This window comes from Chenopodium album, chromosome 26 (assembly GCF_948465745.1).
Source record: "Chenopodium album chromosome 26, dcCheAlbu1.1, whole genome shotgun sequence".
NCBI classification, from domain to species: domain Eukaryota; kingdom Viridiplantae; phylum Streptophyta; class Magnoliopsida; order Caryophyllales; family Amaranthaceae; genus Chenopodium; species Chenopodium album.
The window spans coordinates 13,675,415-13,695,984 of NC_137859.1; the positions used below are offsets into that span (position 1 = coordinate 13,675,415).

At 33.8% G+C, this 20,570-nt stretch overlaps 1 protein-coding gene and 2 pseudogenes across 1 annotated transcript; 1 reads left to right on the plus strand and 2 right to left on the minus strand.

The window, feature by feature from the left end:
* Positions 1 to 9,663: 9,663 nt before the first annotated feature.
* Positions 9,664 to 12,579, plus strand: LOC145617286 (pentatricopeptide repeat-containing protein At3g57430, chloroplastic pseudogene; annotated as a pseudogene).
* A 2,037-nt stretch (positions 12,580 to 14,616) lies between these two features.
* On the minus strand, positions 14,617 to 14,940 carry LOC145616853 (monothiol glutaredoxin-S1-like). The gene has a single exon (XM_081671575.1). It carries the CDS (start codon positions 14,938 to 14,940, stop codon positions 14,617 to 14,619), a length of 324 nt encoding a protein of 107 aa, XP_081527701.1.
* Positions 14,941 to 19,570: 4,630 nt separating this feature from the next.
* LOC145618014 (monothiol glutaredoxin-S1 pseudogene) lies at positions 19,571 to 20,236 on the minus strand (annotated as a pseudogene).
* Between the last annotated feature and the right edge of the window lie 334 nt (positions 20,237 to 20,570).

The window sequence follows — 20,570 nt, forward strand, 5'->3', positions numbered from 1 at the left end:
GTGCCGGCAGGGGTTGTCGGGATAACGTGGTAGCTAAGGGACAAGGTGGGGGCTAAGGGTGGCTGCTGGGTTGAGATTTTCTGCGGGAGGGGGGATGGTCGTCGCCAGCCAAGAAGTGGACCAGGCAGCCAACCGGAGGTGGGGGTCGTGGCTAGGCTGTGGGCGGCGGTGGCTAAGGGTGGCTGGTTTTTTTTTTAATTTTTTGATAATTAATTATATAATTATTTTAAAATTAAGTAATTTAAAAGGGAACCAATTATATGTTGCCACGTGGCCTTATTAGCCTTAATGACTAACGGTGTTAACGTTCGTTAGTCATTAATGGCATGTTGTGACATTTTAGTTAAACTGAATGGTATATTGTGTATTAGAAAGTTTTCTATGGCATATGGTGAATTAAGCTTTAACTCAGTGGTATATGGTGAAATTTCCGTAATATTACTAATCGGAAGCGGCCTCCACCCAGGCATTCCGATTACTTGACCCTACTGAATATATTAGCTTTCTAATAATCCTGAACCCACTATCAGAATAATACACTTGTCTGAAGGACACCGTTCCTTTCAGACTAATCATCTCAAGTAAAAGCAAGCAAACATACTAGGCACAATGAAACAAGTTTGGACATCTGCCATATATGTGACAAACCAATGATTCTAACACCACTCACGAAGAAAACTTGAAAGAAAATAGAAATTCAAGTAGAAACTAAATCATTATTTCATTAAAAACAATTTTGTATGGTAGTCAAGACATTGAAAAGGAGACATTAAGACACTTCAAGTATACTAACTAATATGTCCTCTAATTTTCATGAGGGACGATGTTTTGGTCATTGATCTGTTAAATTTGCTAGAGATGGGAGCACCGAAAGTATCAAACAAATGTACCATAGAAGCAGTAAATAGAAAAATTTGATCAAAATCAATCTAATCCCAAAAATTATTATTGTTATTGTCAATGTCTTGGTGCACTGTAATCCTTGGATTGTTCCCTTGTCTATAAGTTGGTGGGAAACAATCAGTTATATCCGCAATGGGAGCTCTTGGATCATGTATCTAAAGCCTTGCTTTTTCTCCATCAAGTTTCTTGCAGATTCCTATTACTCCAGAGTTATCAACATCACTTGTATTAGGTTTGTAAGCGAAATTCAAAACTACTACGAACTTTTGCTCCAGGTGATGCAAAATTTGATAGACAAATTGATTTTTGTACTTCTCATGGTATTTAATGACATCATCAAAGAGTTGAACTACAAGTTTATCACCACCCAACTCTGCTATATTTTATGACACTTCATTACAATGACTTTTTGTGTAGGAATCTGTCTTAACGCTTGATCCCACAATATCAGATTGAGCCTCTTTTTTCTCCCAATGCCAAATTTCTCTGTCTGTAGCAACTATAATCATCTGATAATTGTTAATTTGCAATTCAATATTGATAACTTGATCGCGATTTGGAGAGACACTTCAGTTTTGAGCTTGAAAGGATCACCAAAAGGTTGAAAACTTTTGCTCTAATACTCGAATAAGTTTTTCTTGGTCTAGCCCCAGCTAAGCTTCAGGGTAGGGGCCGTACGAGTCGTGCTTGTGGGTGGATTCTAAAGAGGTTTTTGCATTTACGAAACCCGAGTACCTTTTCAAGTAAAAACTCTTTAAGTAGCGAAACACGCTATAAGGGTAAAATCATTTTTCTTTCTTTATCAATTGTGTTGTTAATTATGTTATTAGGGTTTCGAATGTTCGACATCCCGCAGAATTAAAATCCATCACCAAGACCCGCTCATAATTAATGTAACTAATACATGCATTATAAACAAATTATATAAATTTTTTTTATTAATTAACAAATTACATAAGACTACATATATACAACCTCCAGTTCAAGTTACTTGCAACTTTTGTCATTTTGGGCTGATTCACATTACTTACAACTTTCCTTTTTCTTTCCTTATTTATTTATATAAATAAAATGATATTATTTTATTGTATATTAAATACATCTATAAAATTTAATTAATATTATATAAATTAATAATATTATAGCTATAATATATATAACTTAATAATATTAATAATATAATTATATTATTAATATTATATATTAAATATAGAAGATACAACAAAGACAACCACAACAGTGTGTAGTATGATTGTGATCAAATAAGTGTACAATATAATAAAAAAAACTAATTATATTATAATTATATTATTAATTTATAATAGTATAATAATATAATATATTATTATAATAAGTTATAACTTTGATATTATAAATTTTACTACCTCTGTTTCTTTTTAATTGACACGTATTCCTTTTTAGGAAGTTTCTTTTTAGTTGACACGTTTCCTTTTTGGGTAAATTTTTTACCTTGCATTTACAAGCTACCCCACTTGCTTTTTCATTCTCTATCACTCTCTCTCCTCTCCTTAATATATGTGCCTAAATCAAACGTGTCAACTAAATAGAAACGGAGGAAGTATAATTTATAATATTATATTGGCAAATCTATAACCATTTAACTAATATTATAACATTGTATTATTACATAACTATTTCAATCACAAATATATATTTTATCTCGTAAAAACCACGCACATAATATGTAGTATTTGTTTTGTTTTTTTGGCAATTAAAAGAAATTTATTAATCACCAAGAGAACAAGTATTACACCAAAAACTAGCAAAAGCTAGCAGCCAAAAACCTAAAAAAAAAAAATAAAACCAAACAAAGCTCACTTTACAATAAGGATCTCACGCTGCCTATCATTACACCTGGAAGCTACTTTAAAAGAAATCTCTCTCATCAAAGCATCAGCAGACCTATGGTGTTGATTAAAACCACTTCATTCCTCTGGATCCAAGTAGCATAAATGCTCTCAGCAAAAAACATTAAGAAAGGCTTATGTTTAGGAGTCCCTTTCTTTCCACACTTGGTAGCCCAAAGCAGTTTTGAATCAAAGGAGCCAGGATTTCTCTAGTAATGCAAAATCTGAAGCACAGCAACCCAAATCTGAGCTGAGAAAGTACATTTGAAAAACAAATGATCAATAGACTCAGCAAAATTACCACATAACTTGCACATAGTATCAGAAGTAATTCCCCAAGCAGAAAGTCTATCCAGAGTAGGCAGTCTGTTACAGATAGCCAGCCAAGCAATAAATAAACTTCGTGGAGAAGCTTGATTGTTGCAAATCACCCTGCTCCCGCTGACTTTATCATGAATACCATGGAGAAACTTATACATGCTCTTAATAGAGAAGCAACCCCCTTTGCAAAACTGTCCCAGCCACCAGCACTCTCAATCAGATTCATACAATCAAAAATTTTCCTTAGAGCCCAAGACATAGCTTGACAATGCACATCATCCAAATTCCTGCCTCTTACATAATAAGCATCAACCCACCTGACCCAGAGCTTATCTTTTTTGCATGAGGTAGCCCATAAGAGCTTACACACAGCAGCTTTATTCCACAGCTCCATGTCCTTCACATTCCATCCCCCAGCAACCTTTGGCAAGCAGAGTTGATGCCGGGAAACTAAGGCTTTCTTTGAAGCATCAGTGCTACCAGTCCATAGAAAAATCCTGCAGTATCTTTGAATTTCTTTAATAGCCTTTTTAGGGATAATAAAGATTTGACACCAAAACGATTGAAGACTCAGCAAAATTACTTTTACCAGTTGAAGTCTTCCAGCATAAGATAAGAATCTAGTAGTCCAAGATTTGGCTCTTAAGAGAACCATATAAACAAGGGGCTTACAATCAGCATAGGAAAGTTTTTTGGTGGCAAGAGGGACCCCAAGATACCTAAAGGGAAAAGAACCTTTAGGAATCTTAAGGCTATCAATAATTTGATGCTGCATAGACAGATCAACACCCCTAGTAGTATTTGTTTATTATATTTATAAGAATTGAATAATATTTTAATATATATAAATATATATTAAAATATATTACTATAATAAATATTATAATTATATTAGGCTATAATAGATATTATACTACAATAATTTACAATAACACGTTCTAATATATTATAATATCCAATTTGTTGGCAAGAAGCTTTTATTTGAATTATGAGCAAGTGATTTTGGTAAGGATTGTACTGAACTACCAACTGCAAAGCTATCATTTGTTAATTCCTCGTCATTGCGTGCTGAAGGACTACATTGTAAAACACATCTTGCAAATGCAGCTTCATATTTCTTACTGGCAACTACAATATTTGAACCAAGACTACCCCTATAACATTTAGCTGCAAACCTTTACTAGTCGTTGTATTGGCATGTTCATTTGTCCCTCTATCATTTTTAATATCATCAGCAACTTCTGTGCTTGATTTAGCGCTCTTATTATAATATTAATCTAATATATCAATAAAGTTAGCCGAGTATTATTACTATATTAAGTATATTAATAGAATGTATAATATTAAATTAATACTAAATATATTATACTATAATATATTAATCTACTGCAAAATTAAAACAAATAAAATTATAGAAGAATTCTCCATAACGAATTGAATTGGAAGGATAATAGACAAGAGTAGTTGTTTTACAGCTATCCATGAAAGCATAAACTAATGAATTGATGTACGCTGGGTAGTTTTTCTTTTTCTTTTTCTTTTTCTTTTTCTTTTTTTTTTTTTTTGAAGAAACGCTGGGTAGCTAAGCAGTTTCCATTTACTACTAAATATATTTATGTAGTTTTTTTTTTTTTTTTTTTTTTTTTTTGAAACTTAAAGTAGATAGAATTTTGGAGAAATTTGATAATTTAGCGGGAATGAATGAGAATGCAAGGTTGGGGATTTGGAGGGCTCTCGTTAAAACGACTCTTAAATTATACTCCTCTGTTACATATTACTCGCAACAAAGGGGTATTATTTGTGAGACGTAAAATATTCCTTTGTTGCAAGTAATATGTAACGGAGGGAGTATATAAGATTTAGCAAATTTTTAGGGTTAAAATTACCATTTTACCCTTACTTTTAAAAAAAAAAATCAACTTACTTAAACTATTAACCTTATCTAATTAAACTAACCTATTGATTAATTAAAATAACCATTCCCACCAACAATACTCCAAGTCTTTAAATTCCCCATCACCCCAACCAACAGAATTAAATTCTCCCATTCATTTCATCAAATCAATATGGTTAAGTTCTTTTATTCTGGAGATTTCTCCAAAATAGATCCCTCTCCCTAAATATTATTATCATTTCTCACTCCTCCCTCACTCTCTGCCGATTTCTATCCTCTCTCTCTCTTTCTGTAACATCCTAGAAATTACTTTCCTTTAAAAACTTGTTTTACTCTTTCAAACTGGAAATAGGAAAATCTAAGACATTACCGCCACCGTGAAAACGGCTAATGCAACTATCAAAGACACACAGCGGAAGACTAACTTTAAAAAACATTCAAAACGAATTAACTTAAAAAGTCGACCAAGTGAAATTAAAGTCAAACCAAAGTCAAACAAAGTTAACCTACAAGTTAGAACCATTGTAGGCCCTAATTAAAACTAAAACAACTTCAAAACTTTACGTTAGTCCCATAATTATCATAAAAAATAATTAAAGCATTAAACACATCATAAACTTCTGGAAACTATCATGATTCGCTCTTCACTATGCCCATCATGAATATACTTCATCACCTGAAAAACTTCTCTCTACTTGTTTCCACTACTCTCCATTAAAAATGGGTCATCATAGGACCAAGGTAAAGACAAGACCAAAAGCACACAAACCCACAATCAACAAAGCCGAGTACATAAGTGTATTTAAACACACTAACATGCTATCACCTATCAACACACAACTTACCTCGTTGCACCTGTTTAGGAAATTTTGTTAATAACTACCAATTAAAGCACGTGTTTTGAAAATAACTATCTATTAAAATTTTTTTAAAAGAACTACCACAAAGATGTAAAAAGTTTAACTAGCACTACCATTTTAACAATTTTGGCTAAAATATCCGGTATTTGGGTCTTACTTTTTATCACTTTTTATCTTTATGAAGGGTAACTTAGTCAATTTAGATGATGATTTTATGAGGTAAAGGTAAAAAGTAGAACCTACATGCCGAATATTCTAGTTAGAATTATTAAAGTGGTAGTGCTACTTAAACTTTTTATAAATTTGTGGTAGTTCTTTTTTAAAAAAAATTTAATAGGTAGTTGTTTTCAAAACACCCACTTTAATTGGTAGTTTTTGACAAAATTTCCACCTGTTTACAAGCATGCAACATACAACAAAATTTCTCAACTAAGCAACTAAATAATTTATTTAGTATTGATTACGCATCGAACGGGTTTCCCACCTTACCTGCCCCAATAAAGGGGTACTAACACGGGAGATAACCGTACCAGTATAAAATAACCACTCGTAAGTGGCGGAATTCTTGCGCATAATAATAAAAGGAATGTACAGTGTCCTGTACTCTAGTAGAAGTTATGGTTAAATATAAAACCCCATAACTCCCCCCATATGTTCATACTCAAGGTATATACGTTCCAAGAGTTTTGGTGCGTAATCTCTTTCAATTTACGTTATTTACATATTATTAGATTTGGTGAGACTCTCAAACCATAATCATTCAGTCATAATAATTATTCAAACAATCAAACATACCAATTTAATTCTTGAATAATTAGTGACCACATAAAATTTAATGTTGAACCCTTTTTAAATGCACCTCGGTGTTAAAGACACCTTAAACGCATAAAGCACCACAATTCCTATCTCTCGGTGTTAGAAACACCTTAAGTACACTAAGGCACCAAAAAATAATTTAATCCTCGTGTACAAAGACACTTAAATAGCTCTTTCCTCATGTTTAAATTAAAGTAGTATAATTGTGATTTTGATTAAAGGGTGTGAGAACCCATTAAAAAGGGAGATTATTAGGGGTTTTTAATTAATTTTTAGATTTTTATTAGACTTTAGACTTGGTGTAATTTCAGGTATAAGAGTGTATTTTAAGGTTTTTATGAAGAAAATTTAAAGAACTATATATAAGCCTTTAATTTTAACTAAAAGGAAGGTTTTAAAGTGTTGTTTGATTTGGATTTTGAAAGTTTTAAAGTAAGTTAGTATTGTTGTAAATTTGATTGATTGGGTATTGATTGAGATGTTATTGTTTGGTTTAGGAGAGGAGTTTATTGAAGGTGATTTCTAAATAGTAAAGTGGCATACCAGGTACGAGTTACGAAACCTTGTCTTTAGATGCATGTTTAGGGATGTATCGAGAACTTAGTATCATGTATAGAGAAGACTGGGCTAAATTGTTTGGTTATACATTGTGATTTCCGTATATTGTGTATGAGGCATGTTTGAGATATAAGTATATGACTACGGTTGTGGGTGATATATAAGTGATTGTCTTATCAATTGGATATGTTATGATTAATTAAAGGTTATGGATTCTTGGTTGTCTATAAGTGGAATTAATTTTGATAATGGTTCCATGAGGTTAATTTTTAATACTCTCTCATGAATTAATTATGATTTGAGTAGAGGAAGTTCATTAAAGTCTTTAAGACGAGGTTCAGGATTGAAGTGCCCTATGCACTTAAGGTGTTTATACACCGAGGTAGTTAAAGGATTCAATACTAAATATTTTTTGCCACTAATAAATCAAGAATTGAATTGGAACTTTGGATTGCTTGGAATGATGTGATATTTGATTGATTGTGTTGTTTGCATATGAGTCATCACCAAGTCTAAACCTGTAAATCACGTAAAGTGCAAGATGGATGAGCAATAAAACTCTGGATTGGTGCACATCTAGAGTAATGACAATCAGGGGTTGGGGTACATGGGGTATTAGCCGTGTACTTTTCTCGAGGCCGTCTGATCTACGAGTCTCTTACTTCAAATACTTTTCAAAACTAGGAGTTAGGTGAGATCTCATACTAACTACGGTCACGGAGTCGCGCCCGTGGTCGTTGGATGTTTATTGATGTTTCCGAAAGGAGGCATGAGGTTTTCTTTATTGATGTTCCAAATGGAGCATGGGTTGGACAGCCTTGTCTGTTGCTTAATCCAATGAATGATATAAAACGAGTTAACTACTATTAATTAGTGAAGTCCTAATAAATTGATAGTTGAGTCGTGTGTTGAGTCTATAATTAATTTAATGATGCATGATGATTGATTATTAGTAGCATGTTATGGATTTCTTATTTGTTTCGCAGCTTGTATGTACTCAGCTTTGCTGATTGCATGCTTTTGTGTGTGTCTTTCTTTGGTCATGGCCTTTGCCTTTCAATGACCCTGTGACGATCCAATTTTTACACTTGTAATATTGGAGAACAGATTAACTACAGGTTCTTACACATTCAACATTCGCATTAAGGTTGTGGGATTTTGAGTGGAGTGTTAGTTACTTTTCACTACTTATTTTGCCACTTACTTTTGAATTCATTAAACTCAATTTCATTTTATACTATTTTAACTAATTTGGGTTTTGAATAAGGGCCTTAAAGGTTCCAAGTTGTAAGATTTAATTTGGTTTTTATTATTGGTTTTGAAACTTATTTATAATTGATTTAGGTTTTCCGCTGCTGTTTTCTGATATAGCCTTAATGTTTGAACACGTGGCGGTAGCACGCCAGTAATTCTCTTGGATATTGTTCAGGGTATTTACAGGTTTTAAGAGAGAATTATTGGGGTGTTACACTATGCTTCCTCCTCCTACCACTACTACATCTTCTAGCATTCCTCGTCCTAGTTACTACTCAATCTACTAATACTCCTATCACTACATCTCCATCTTATACTAATACTATTATCACTGCTACCATTTTATCTCCTTGTCCTCACTCTACTATGTCTTCGTTCACTGCTCCAACTACTGCAACAGTTGCATCTCCTCCCTTGATCAGGCGCATGTACAAGAGACGAAAGGATTGCTCTTCTTCCCGCTATCCCACAACAATTTCCGAAGAAGATGAATTCTAAAGTTTTGAGAATGTGTAATTTTTTGCATAACATGGACGAGTATATGTTTTAACATTATTTACGGAAATCGCTCCAAAAAAATAAAAAAGAAATTGAAGAGCCAAAAAAAGAGGGGAAATTACCCTAAATTTGGTTGCAAGTAGAGAAAATAAGGGGTCAATGCCTAAAACCCTTGATCAATGACGGAAAAGGGAGGGGAGGTTTCATCTAACAAAAAATTGATCGTTGAGGTTTTTTCAAACAAAAATCCTATTAAAAGTTTTTTATTGCAAAATGAGGCATTTTAAAGGTTTTTTCGGAGAATTTTTTTCAAAAATTATAAAAGCTTGATATTTTGTAAGTATAGTATTGAAACGAATCAAACAAGATATCGTATGAGTGATGAGTATATATATATATATTTTTTTCTCGACATATATATCTCAAAAAGATGATTAAGAGATTGTCTATAAATAAGAGTATAAATTTACATGAGTATTCCATTGTTTCCATTAGAAGTGGCAAAACTTCCGATCGATACGACCTAAAAAATATTCGATTCAAATCTTGACTCGTATGGATACAATAATTCAGTATAACTCAAATTTGAAATTAGATCCGACCAAACCAGAAAAGGACAAAAATTCAAACAACACCTCTAGTACTAGAAAAGGATAAACCTTCATCAACTACCACAACTACCAAAATTTGAGCCCTTACCTTTAAAATTAATCCTCACCAATGTCCTCCTCTTTCACTCATTTTCTCTCTCCTACTTTACTCCCTCTTTCATCTTCTTCCTCTACTCTTTCTTCTCTTCCAACCCATCAAAACTGTTCACCATTGCTGCAAAAACCTTCTGCAACTCTAACTTCCTCTGCTCCATTTCAAAACCCCACTTCAGAAATCCTTTCTAAGCATTCATGGGTCGAAACCCTTCGTTCCCAAGCACGTTCTGGGCTTCTCATGGAAGCCATTTCCACCTACATTTCCATGTTAATGGCGGGTGTTGTTGCGGACAATTTTGTATTTCCTGCCATTTTGAAGGTTGCAGCGGACCTTTATGATTTGAATTTTGGGAAACAGATTCATACCCAGGTGTTTAAACTTGGGTATGGGTCGAATTCAACTACTGTGGATAATACCCTTGTAAATATGTATGGGAAATGTGGAGATATTAGGGATGCACGTAAGGTGTTTGATAAAATGTCTGAGAGAGATCAGGTTTCGTGGAACTCGATTATTTCGGTTTTGTGTAGGCATGAGGAGTGGGAGGATGCTTTGGAGGCGTTTTGGGTGATGCAAGAGGAGAATGTTGAGCCTAGTTCGTTTACATTGGTGAGTATCGTGTCGGTTTGTGGGAATTTGGGGGTTGTTGATGGGTTGAGGCTTGGGAAGCAAGTTCATGGTTATAGTTTAAGGAAGGGAGATGTGAGAACTTTTATAGTTAATTCATTGATGGCTATGTATGCAAAATTGGGAAATGTTGATTATGCAAAATCATTGCTTTACACGTTTGAGGATCGAGATTTGGTCACTTGGAATACTATGATAAGCTCATTCTCACAGAATGATCGTTTCATAGAAGCACTAAAGTTCTTAAAGTTTATGGTTCAGAAAGGAGTTAGGCCGGACGGAGTAACAATTGCAAGTGTTTTGCCTGCTTGCTCTCATTTGGAGTTGTTGGATTTAGGAAAAGAAATTCATGCTTATGTGATTAGAAATGAAATTTTGAGTGATAATACTTTTGTGACTAGTGCTTTGGTTGATATGTATAGCAATTGCAAAGAGGTAACTAGTGGTCGTTTAGTTTTCGATAACACCCAAGTGAGGAATATAGCTATTTGGAATGCTATGCTCGCTGGTTATGCACTAAATGGACGTTTTAAGGACGCATTGAAGCTTTTCATTGAAATGCTTGAAGTTGCAGGGGTTTCCCCGAATCCCACCACTATGGCAAGTGTTTTACCGTCCTCTGTTCACAGCCAAGAATTCTTAGATAAAGAAGGTATTCATGGTTTTGTAATCAAATTGGGCTTTGACAGGAATACTTACGTACAAAATGCTCTATTGGATATGTACTCTAGGATAGGAAAGATTGAAATTTCCAAAAACATATTTGATAGCATGGAACATAAGGATATTGTCTCCTGGAACACAATGATAACTGGCTGTGTTGTCTGTGGACAGCACAGCGAGGCTCTTCTATTGCTTCATGAGATGCAACGACTTAATGATAGTGAGGATGAACATGAGTATGATATAAGAACTTTTCATAGGGCAAATTCAATTACTCTTATGGCTGTTCTTCCTGGTTGTGCTTCCTTATCAGCACTGGCTAAAGGGAAAGAGATCCACGCCTATGCCATAAAAAACAATATGGCATCGGATGTCGCTGTTGGAAGTGCATTAGTTGACATGTATGCAAAATGTGGATGTTTGAATATGTCGAAAAGAGTTTTTGATCTTATGCCGAAGAAGAATGTGATAACGTGGAATGTGCTTATCATGGCTTATGGTATGCATGGACTAGGAGAGGAAGCACTTAGTCTGTTTCGGGAAATGGCTGCCGAGGCTTTGCAGGGTAGTGACACGAAGCCCAATGAAGTTACAATTATCGCTGTGTTTGCTGCTTGTAGCCATTCTGGCTTGGTTAATGAAGGACTAGATCTTTTTTGCAGCATGAGCAATAGATATGGGATTAATCCTACAGGTAATCACTATGCTTGTGTGGTGGACTTGCTTGGTCGAGCAGGGAAACTGGATGCGGCATATGAGCTCATCAGTAGCATGCCTGCTCAATATGATAAAACAGGTGCTTGGAGCAGTTTGTTGGGTGCTTGTCAGGTGCACAAGAATGTAGAACTGGGAGAGGTTGCCGCAAGGAATCTTATTCAATTGGAACCACACATAGATAGCCATTATGTTTTACTTTCCAATATCTATTCGTCAGCTGGGCTTTGGGAGAAGGCAACAGAAGTCAGGAAAAATATGAAGCAGATGGGAGTGAAAAAAGAACCTGGATGCAGTTGGATTGAGTTCGGCGACAAGGTTCATAAATTCCATGCAGGTGATGTATTGCACCCACAAAGTGAGCAGCTGCATGGTTTCATAGAGGACTTGTCAGAAAGGATGAAAAAGGAGGGTTATGTTCCTGACACTTCCTGTGTTCTTCACAATCTTGACGAAGAGGAAAAGGAGAGTCTATTATGTGGGCATAGTGAGAGATTGGCAATAGCATTTGGCATCCTAAATACGCCTCCTGGATGTACAATTCGTGTTTCAAAGAACCTAAGAGTTTGCAACGATTGCCATACAGCTACGAAGTTTATTTCTAAGATTGAAAAGAGAGAGATAATTCTTCGTGATGTGAGGAGGTTCCATCATTTTAAGGATGGAGTCTGTTCTTGTGGGGATTACTGGTGAACAGTTCTTCATCTCTTTCCCTTTCATATTCTCAATACACAAGATCCTCATCCTACACAAAATGTATCTTTCATATTTTACTTTGTTGTACAAGCTGTATAAAATGTACAATTTTCAGTTGTGAAGACTGGTTTGGAAAACTGGACATACAGAATGCTGTCAAAAAATGTTGGTGTAATACAATCTTCTCATTTATGGTATCTTTTGTTTGACTTCCAACTGTCATGCTTCTAAAATGAAATTGTTTTCTGCTAATGTATTCAGGATCAAAATTTGTAACCTCTTGTTCGAAAAGAACTACAAAATATATGAATAAAAAGATAAGAAAATCCCTGAAAGTTTGAAAGATGGACTTTATTCTCTCTGCATATGACTGTGAAGTTAATATGATTATGTTAGCTCACAAGACATGTATGGTAATCATGTGTTTTATCATTTCTTGTTGTGTAGATGTCATGGACAAAAGATAGAAACTAATGCATGTTTAAAGGTCTCCTTTAAAGGTACAATGCAACAGTGCTGCTGCCCTAACGGGAAAAATCTGCTACAGTAATACTATAAAGCAAACTCAGTCTCTTGATCCAAGAGCAGGTATAAATATTTCTTTTATTTATATTATTTAATTCCTTGCAATATTGCTAAAGGAATTTAATGTCTAATGGCTGTGGCTTTATCTATAGTTCATATGCACTTTGGATTGCAGCCCTCTTCCTCTTTGATTTGTTTAACGGGCCTGATAACCACTTATGGTATGCTTATGACTGGACAATGAAGCAGTGTATGGCTCTGTTATCTTCACCTGATTTATGAGTATTGAACTGACATTTTTTTTACCTGTTAGTCTGATTTTATTATTGATTGCAACTGATAATTATTGATTGCAGCTGGTTTTTGATGATGAAAATTGAATTTTATTGATTAATACTGAGTTTTGACGATTCTAGTATATTTTGTATATTAGAGTTATTGAGTTTAAATTGAACTTTATTTAACGAATTTGATTTTTTTAAAAAAATGATTTAATAAAGTTCAAACTCAGATAATTACTTTATTTATGGGATTTGAACTTTATTAAATCTTAACTGAGTTTCAGGTCATTGTAAAAATCATTATATATGTCATGCATGCTATGTTACAAATATTCCAATTATGATATACATTATTAACTATTATTCTCTTCTTCTAAATTAAATGTTTGTGCATGTCTTAATGGAAAAATGTTATGCTAAGTTTGCACCCTAGGCTGCTCATTACTCAACTATCTCCTTTCATTTTGTGACTTTTTGAGCTCATAAACTGTTAGGGTTGCTACAGTTTTTTGACATTTATCTGAGGATCTAGGGAATCAACTCCTTACCAAAATCTTTGACAATTTTGATCGGACATGCCTGTATAAGTGGAATACAATTAGTGTTACTTCAAGTACGGATGGAACATCAGCTTTGAGTCGCCTATTTTTCATAAATTTTTATAAGAGATGATCACTAATCTGTCTAGTTCTAAGTGTTAGCTTTAACTATATCAAAGAACCTAAACAAAACTGCACCTGGACGAATTAGAGAACAAAGAGGGGAAGTAAATACGAATAAAGAGAAAGGAAATTCCAAAGTAACAGTAGAGTTCTACATGATAGAGACTGATGGAAAATTTTGTTTGTTCCATTGATTGGAGCTCAGAATTCCTCTGTGCCAGTCTGTTATTCTATATTTTGCCTTTCAACATATTTTGGAAAAACAAGACTAATTTCTTATACCTTTGATCATTGTTTTATGGGCCTTTCTGTTCTTTTACTGCAGTGGCTGGGGGATTCTCCTCCCACCCTGTTTTGTTGTTCAGATTTGGTTGTTAATATTCTATAGTGTGATAAAAGGGATATATCTTCGTTCATTTTTAGGATGTGGCAACCTGGCAGAAGAAAGGGCGGAGAGGGGGGGGGGGGGGGTGGGGGGAGCCATTAGTAAAATTAAGCACAGTATTTCAGCAATTCAGCATTTGCCTTTTCAAACAGGACAAAATCAATTAAAATTCATTATAAATGTCTATGAATAAGCTGTTGTCGGTGGTTCAATGGTCACCTTAGCTCATTATGCTAATTCTTGCTAGTACTCGCTTTCCTTTTCCTTATCCTTTTTTTAAATCTATATGCTAGTTGAGATTTAAAAAAAGTCAAAAAACAGGTTTAAGAAAGGAAATCAAAAATTACTTATCCTCTCTTAATCCTTATCAATTGCTTGAATAATTAATTGGTTCTGTTCCAAATCCATATGGCACCAGCATCCATCAACATGGGTACGAGTTTGCCTTGGACTTGGAGGCTTATGACGTCATTAGCCCCACCTATGAGCTTTTGGCCTATGAACACAGCTGGTACTCCTGGCTTACACCCTAGCTTTTGTAATGCTCGATCTATTTCCCTTCCATTTGGAAGTTCATCCAGCTCATATACTGTTGGGTTTGCTCCGTAGCTGCTTATCAGTTGTTTCATGGAATGACTCATGCAGCATGAGCTCTTGCTGAAGATGACCACTGGTTTGTCTTCCACTAAACGGTTTACTGTATCCATGATGCAGTTACCACAGCTATGGTACGATGAGAAGGAGAGGTTTTAGCAAGATTAGTGATTCAAAATGTAGGTCTTTTGTTTTCTCTGTTTGAAAGACAAATGGTTCTTTGCATGTATATCAAACTATTGAAGTAAAGGCCTCTATTTATAGAGTGCTAGTCTAGCATTCCTAAGAGTTGTCTGATAAAGAATATGGTGCGGAGCAAAGTAGTCCCTTTCTATTCTTGGTTAAATCCATTGCTAGTGGATGATGACATTTTTCTCCTTTTTAAGAGTTTTAACCCTACCTTGCATTGTATAGCAACTTATATTAGGGCATTTTATTAAGTAGTATGTCTGTTGCACAAGGACACATGACGGTCTTGGTTTGTCTAATAAATGCCAGTACCTTAGTATCAGCAGCAACCTTTTATTGGATTGACAGTTTATAAATGAAAACCACCTAACCTCTATCAAATTTAACTTCAGAACAATTTTTTGTTTCTTTAGTTTATCACTAATTATCTCCTAGGAAAGTTTATCATTGTTCATTTGTATGTCATTGTTCTTTTTTCCCACTGCAGCAGAAAAAAATAATTGGTCAAGGAAAGGGACAAACTAGGAATGTAATGCTTTGGATTAATAAATCTTCCAATTGTAATCTTACCAGTCTTACAATTGTAATCTTCCCTTAATGCTTTGGATTAATAAATCTCATGATAATTCAAATTATTCTGTCTTTACCCTCTTATAGACATGCTTCTGAATAACCTTTTAACCAATTTTCCTGTTTAGTTAGTCTGCCTCATGCTTGTTAAGATCTTATAAGACTCCATATTGCGCTAAGATTTTAGTAATAAGCCAAAATTAAAAATTTCAATCAAATCATAGAAAGCTTTGTTGATGTTGAAAAACAATTTGCACACAATGAGGGTAATGGATTTTTTTGCGAATTTATTAGCTGTCAGTTTAAGCAATACATCTGCATAGAAGACAAAATAGATTATACACACCAGATTTTGCTAACAAAGGTTAGAGCTGAACTAGATGTGGCAGATACTTGCGTGTAATACTTTAATTAATTGGTTCTAGATATTCTTGATCTATGTTGATAGCTTAAAATTAATACAGATATTTACTGAGATTCCATCACTTTTTTTTTTTTGTTACAGATATGCCTCATACTACAGAGTTTGTGGAAAAAATCCTTTGCTCAACATTCTGCCGTCTAATACTTATGTAACCAGCTCAATGTATGCCCAAGGGCCAAAAAATTTTCCCCACTTTCTGTGACAAGCTAGGGGCAACTGACCTCTTCATATATAAGAGATAGGTATTTCTCTATTACAGAGATTCCCTGCGCTTCCTTTACTCTTTTTATTTATTTTTTTATTTTTTCTTTCACTTTTTGGATAGATGAATAAGAAAACAACATAGCTATAACTTTTATCTGCATTTAATTTTTGCTTAACAAAAAAGTCTCTTGCATTTGGACTGTAAAGTAGAGAAACAAATTTGTCATGTCTACTGTCGTTTGTTCATTTGCAATTTACAGGCTGATAAAAACTTTGATCTTGTTCACAATTATCAATTTGTTGTTTATCACTTTTATCATCATGGCTGTAAAGTTGCCTTATCTTATTAATTAGTACTTTCTTCGATTTACAATAATTGCATCATTTTATCCATGCACTTTTGCATTATTTTGATTTTAAATTTCTATAATAATATTTCGACAAAAGTCGTTAAAAAAAAATATATATATACATTGAGATTAAACCAACCACAAATAAAATAATGATTTTTTTATTGTTACATACTTGTGTACTGTACATGCTCAAAGTTAATTTGAGAATGATGTAAAGAGTCAATATAATGAAACTATTGTGAAACCGATGAAGTATATTAATCTTGACTCGGTAGTTTGAATTTATATTTGTACATATATAATGATGACTGCAAGTTATATTTATTTTGACTTATAAAAAGAATCTGGTTGCAGATAATGGCCAAGTACGGAAGGGTTTCTGTTATTGTAGTTGAAGTCATCTTATCTGATTATATATTTAACGATTTTTTAAAAAATAAAGAGAGACAGGGATACAAGAGCGACTCCTCGCATCACATAAACATGACGATAAGCAAGTTGCCAAAATTTGCAATCCAAACATCTCTTTCTAGCTTTCTAGAGAGCTTATTGGTGAATTGTTTTAACTTTATTGATGCTCTGATGAATAGGATGCTACAAAAAAAGGGATTCTTATTCTTGATCCTGAAGATAAATACTCATTCTTAATGTGGCATACGTAATATCATAATTGAAAAAGTTTACTTTTTTCTGAAAGTATTCTTATCAATTCTGCTTCAAAAATCATCTTCACTTTTGACATCAGATCAATGTATGCAGGACAAAACCTTTTGTACTCCTAGCTGAAGATCCCTGCTCGACGTGGCTTCTTCATATTGGTGAGGTTTTTCCTTCTCTTTTTATTCCCTACAGTCCATATTTTAAATTTTTTTCTTGGTTGCTTTCTGGATGGAATAATTGGATTTGCTCAAAATCTGTAGAGTATGCAGAATTCATCTTGATTTCACCTTTATCTTAGTTTCTATTGTTTATATGTAACTTTACGATTCAGTGTTGTAAACAAACCTGACTTGCTTGTAGGAAAGTAACTTATCCGCCCATTTGGTAGGCGGCAAAAAATTTTGGAATCGGTAATGGGAGCACTTGTAATTTTGCATTGGGTAATCCTAATACATAACACTACCCTAAATATGTATTTTTCCTAGAATATCATTATTAATCAATAAGTCAATACTCAATACCACTTCTACATGAAAATCAAAATCATGATGGAAAACATTTGGGGGTCGAGTTGCATTACCTGTAGACATTAGAACAGATCTTTATTTTCATAAAGACACAAATTTCTCGTCATTACCATAAAGTCCTTAAATGTGGTAGCCATCAGCTGTATTGTAGATCCAACTTTGCATTGATAATATTTCGATGCCAAACTAGCCTTGTATCAAATGTCATTTACTACACCATATGCTAGTTGCACTTAGAATTATTAAGTAGGTTACAATGTTAAAATACTTGTAATAATGTAGGGTTTTAAATTGCGATCATGACTGCTGTGATTGCACCCACTAGTCAAATACAGTAATGTCTATGCATCACTGAAGCATACTTGATTTTTGGTGTAAAGGATCCTCTTGATGTACAAAACTTTCCTACATATAGGCTGTATAGATCTGTTTCTTATTTGTATTAGTCTTATTGATTCGTTACAAGTCAATATATACAGTCCTGACTCCTGACCCTGTACCTTTACTTAAATAGATCACAATTCATCATTCTTTTCCTTCTCCATTCTCTTCTATGATTTCTACTTTTGAAAGAACAAGAGAAAGAATAACTTAGCTAGTAGCCTCCGTATTTGCATCTCTCCCCTAGAAATCAACTCTTTACAATTTTTAATATTTTAGCTGCCTTATTTACTAATAGCAGGTATACTTTTTGTCTAATATTGCAATTACTAGTGTATAAGGTCCAATAAAAAGAAAGAGCTGTATATCTGTATCTTGATGTTATTAAAATGCATGCCATTTTGGATTGGATTAACAAATTGGAAATAATTTACCATGTTATAGATTTTTCAAACCTTTATGTTTTTTTACTTCTATGTTTTAACCACTCCTTAAAACGCTTTTTCAAAACATTGAATTTTTTTCTTAGTTCTCTTTTAAAACTCCCTTAATTTTTCTTGGATGCTATCTTTTTCTCACTTTACTCAACTTTTTTCAAACTCTTTCAAATGGTTATTTTGTTAGTAATTTTTTTTATTTATTTTTATTTTTTAAATATCGTACGGTTCCTTATGAAAATTCATGTTGGCCGACCTCAAATCATTTCGGGACTAAGGTTCCTAACATGGTTCAAAACAATATGACACAAGATATGAATTACTAACTGAATGCTTCTACTATCCAGTACTCTACATATCGAACTCAAAGCTTTGCTCATTGATATATGATCAAATTGTGAGGCTATGAATAATGAAATATATATTTTGGATGACCATCACAGTTCATAACCATGGAGTAGCGATCACTGAATAAGGACATAACTAGTTAAACTAGAATTTTTGGATAAGATCTGTACAACTGATAATTTGGATTTTGTGTTCTTGAGTGTCTAATGTGTGAAATTCATTTAAGTACATTTTGTGTGATTTTTTGCCTTTAATAATGAGTGTTAATTGTAAGTTCTATAATTATTGCAGCTTCTTTTTGCTGGTCATCTATTGGCTTTGCCATTATGATTTGCTCAAAACAAGTTCCTTTGTTTTGATGCTTAAGTTGCAGTGATATACTTGTTTGGTGGCCTGGGAAATTCTTTTTCCCCCAACTATGATCCTTTAATAGCAGCTTTCAGCAAAACATGTAATTATGAAATAAATGAAATTATATTTTCTCATCCAGGTAAATTAAAATTATGATATGAAGATCCTTTAGGGGAGTGAACATCCACCTTTGCAGTACCATATTACATCAGAGGGATGAAGGTAAATATGTTGGCTTATGGTTTATGTTAGACTTCTAGCTGAAAATTAGGTTTAAAATGTTATAAAATTTGGATCATTGAGCATCATGAAAATGGAGGATTCAAACAAAGAAAATGTACATGTACAAATGACTTTTTGTAAAGTTTTGGAAGTGCTGATAACATATATTACATTATAAATTATAATCATGATCTACAAAACTAGTTCCAGACCTGATTTAAGGGCTGAATTAGATAGAGGATTAAGAGACTCTTTATGATGTAGAGAGTGGGTAAATAGGGGAACAAAAAATGAAGAAAAGGTTACAAATCTGATGCATCATCAAACCCAAATGGCCTTGGCTTCCATTAGGATTGGCACCAGTCTTCCTTGAACTTGAAGGCTGATGACTTCTTTAGCCCCACCAACATACTTCTGCCCGATAAAGACCGCAGGCACACTAGGTACTTGCCCAAGTTTTTGCAATGCAGTATCAATTTCATGTCCCTGTGGAGTTTCATCGAGCTCATAAACTGTTGCATTTGCTCCATAGCTGCTGATAAGCTGTTTCATTGAGTGGGACATACAACAGGAAGTCCTGCTGAATATCACCACTGGCTTTCCTTCTACTAAGTGCTGAACTACTTCCATATTTAGAGACTTAAACAATCTTGGGTTTCTTCTTTTGTTTTGATTTGGTGGAAGAGTATGATGAGAAGCTTGAGATGATGTTATATCTTTTGAAACTTGTGAAAAGGCTATTGGTTTTGTGCCGAGTTTTCTGAGTTGCTACACCCTTGTATTTATACTGCTCGGGCAACTAGTAAAATTCCTTACGTAGCTACCTTTAACTAAAAGGATAATAAGGAATTATCCTGAAATAATCCTTCCTATTTCCCAATGTTGACGCCTCAAGATTACAATGGGAGACTATGCTTAACATTTTTAAGCACATCTTTTTTTAATTTTTTTTTTCTCTCTTTTGTTTTTTTTGGCGAAGTCATATCTCAGAAGTATCTTTACTGTAGAAACCCAAAAGTTTTGCTTCGGACTTAAGTACCTTCTCAAATCTCTTCCATATCTCTTTATGACAAGTTA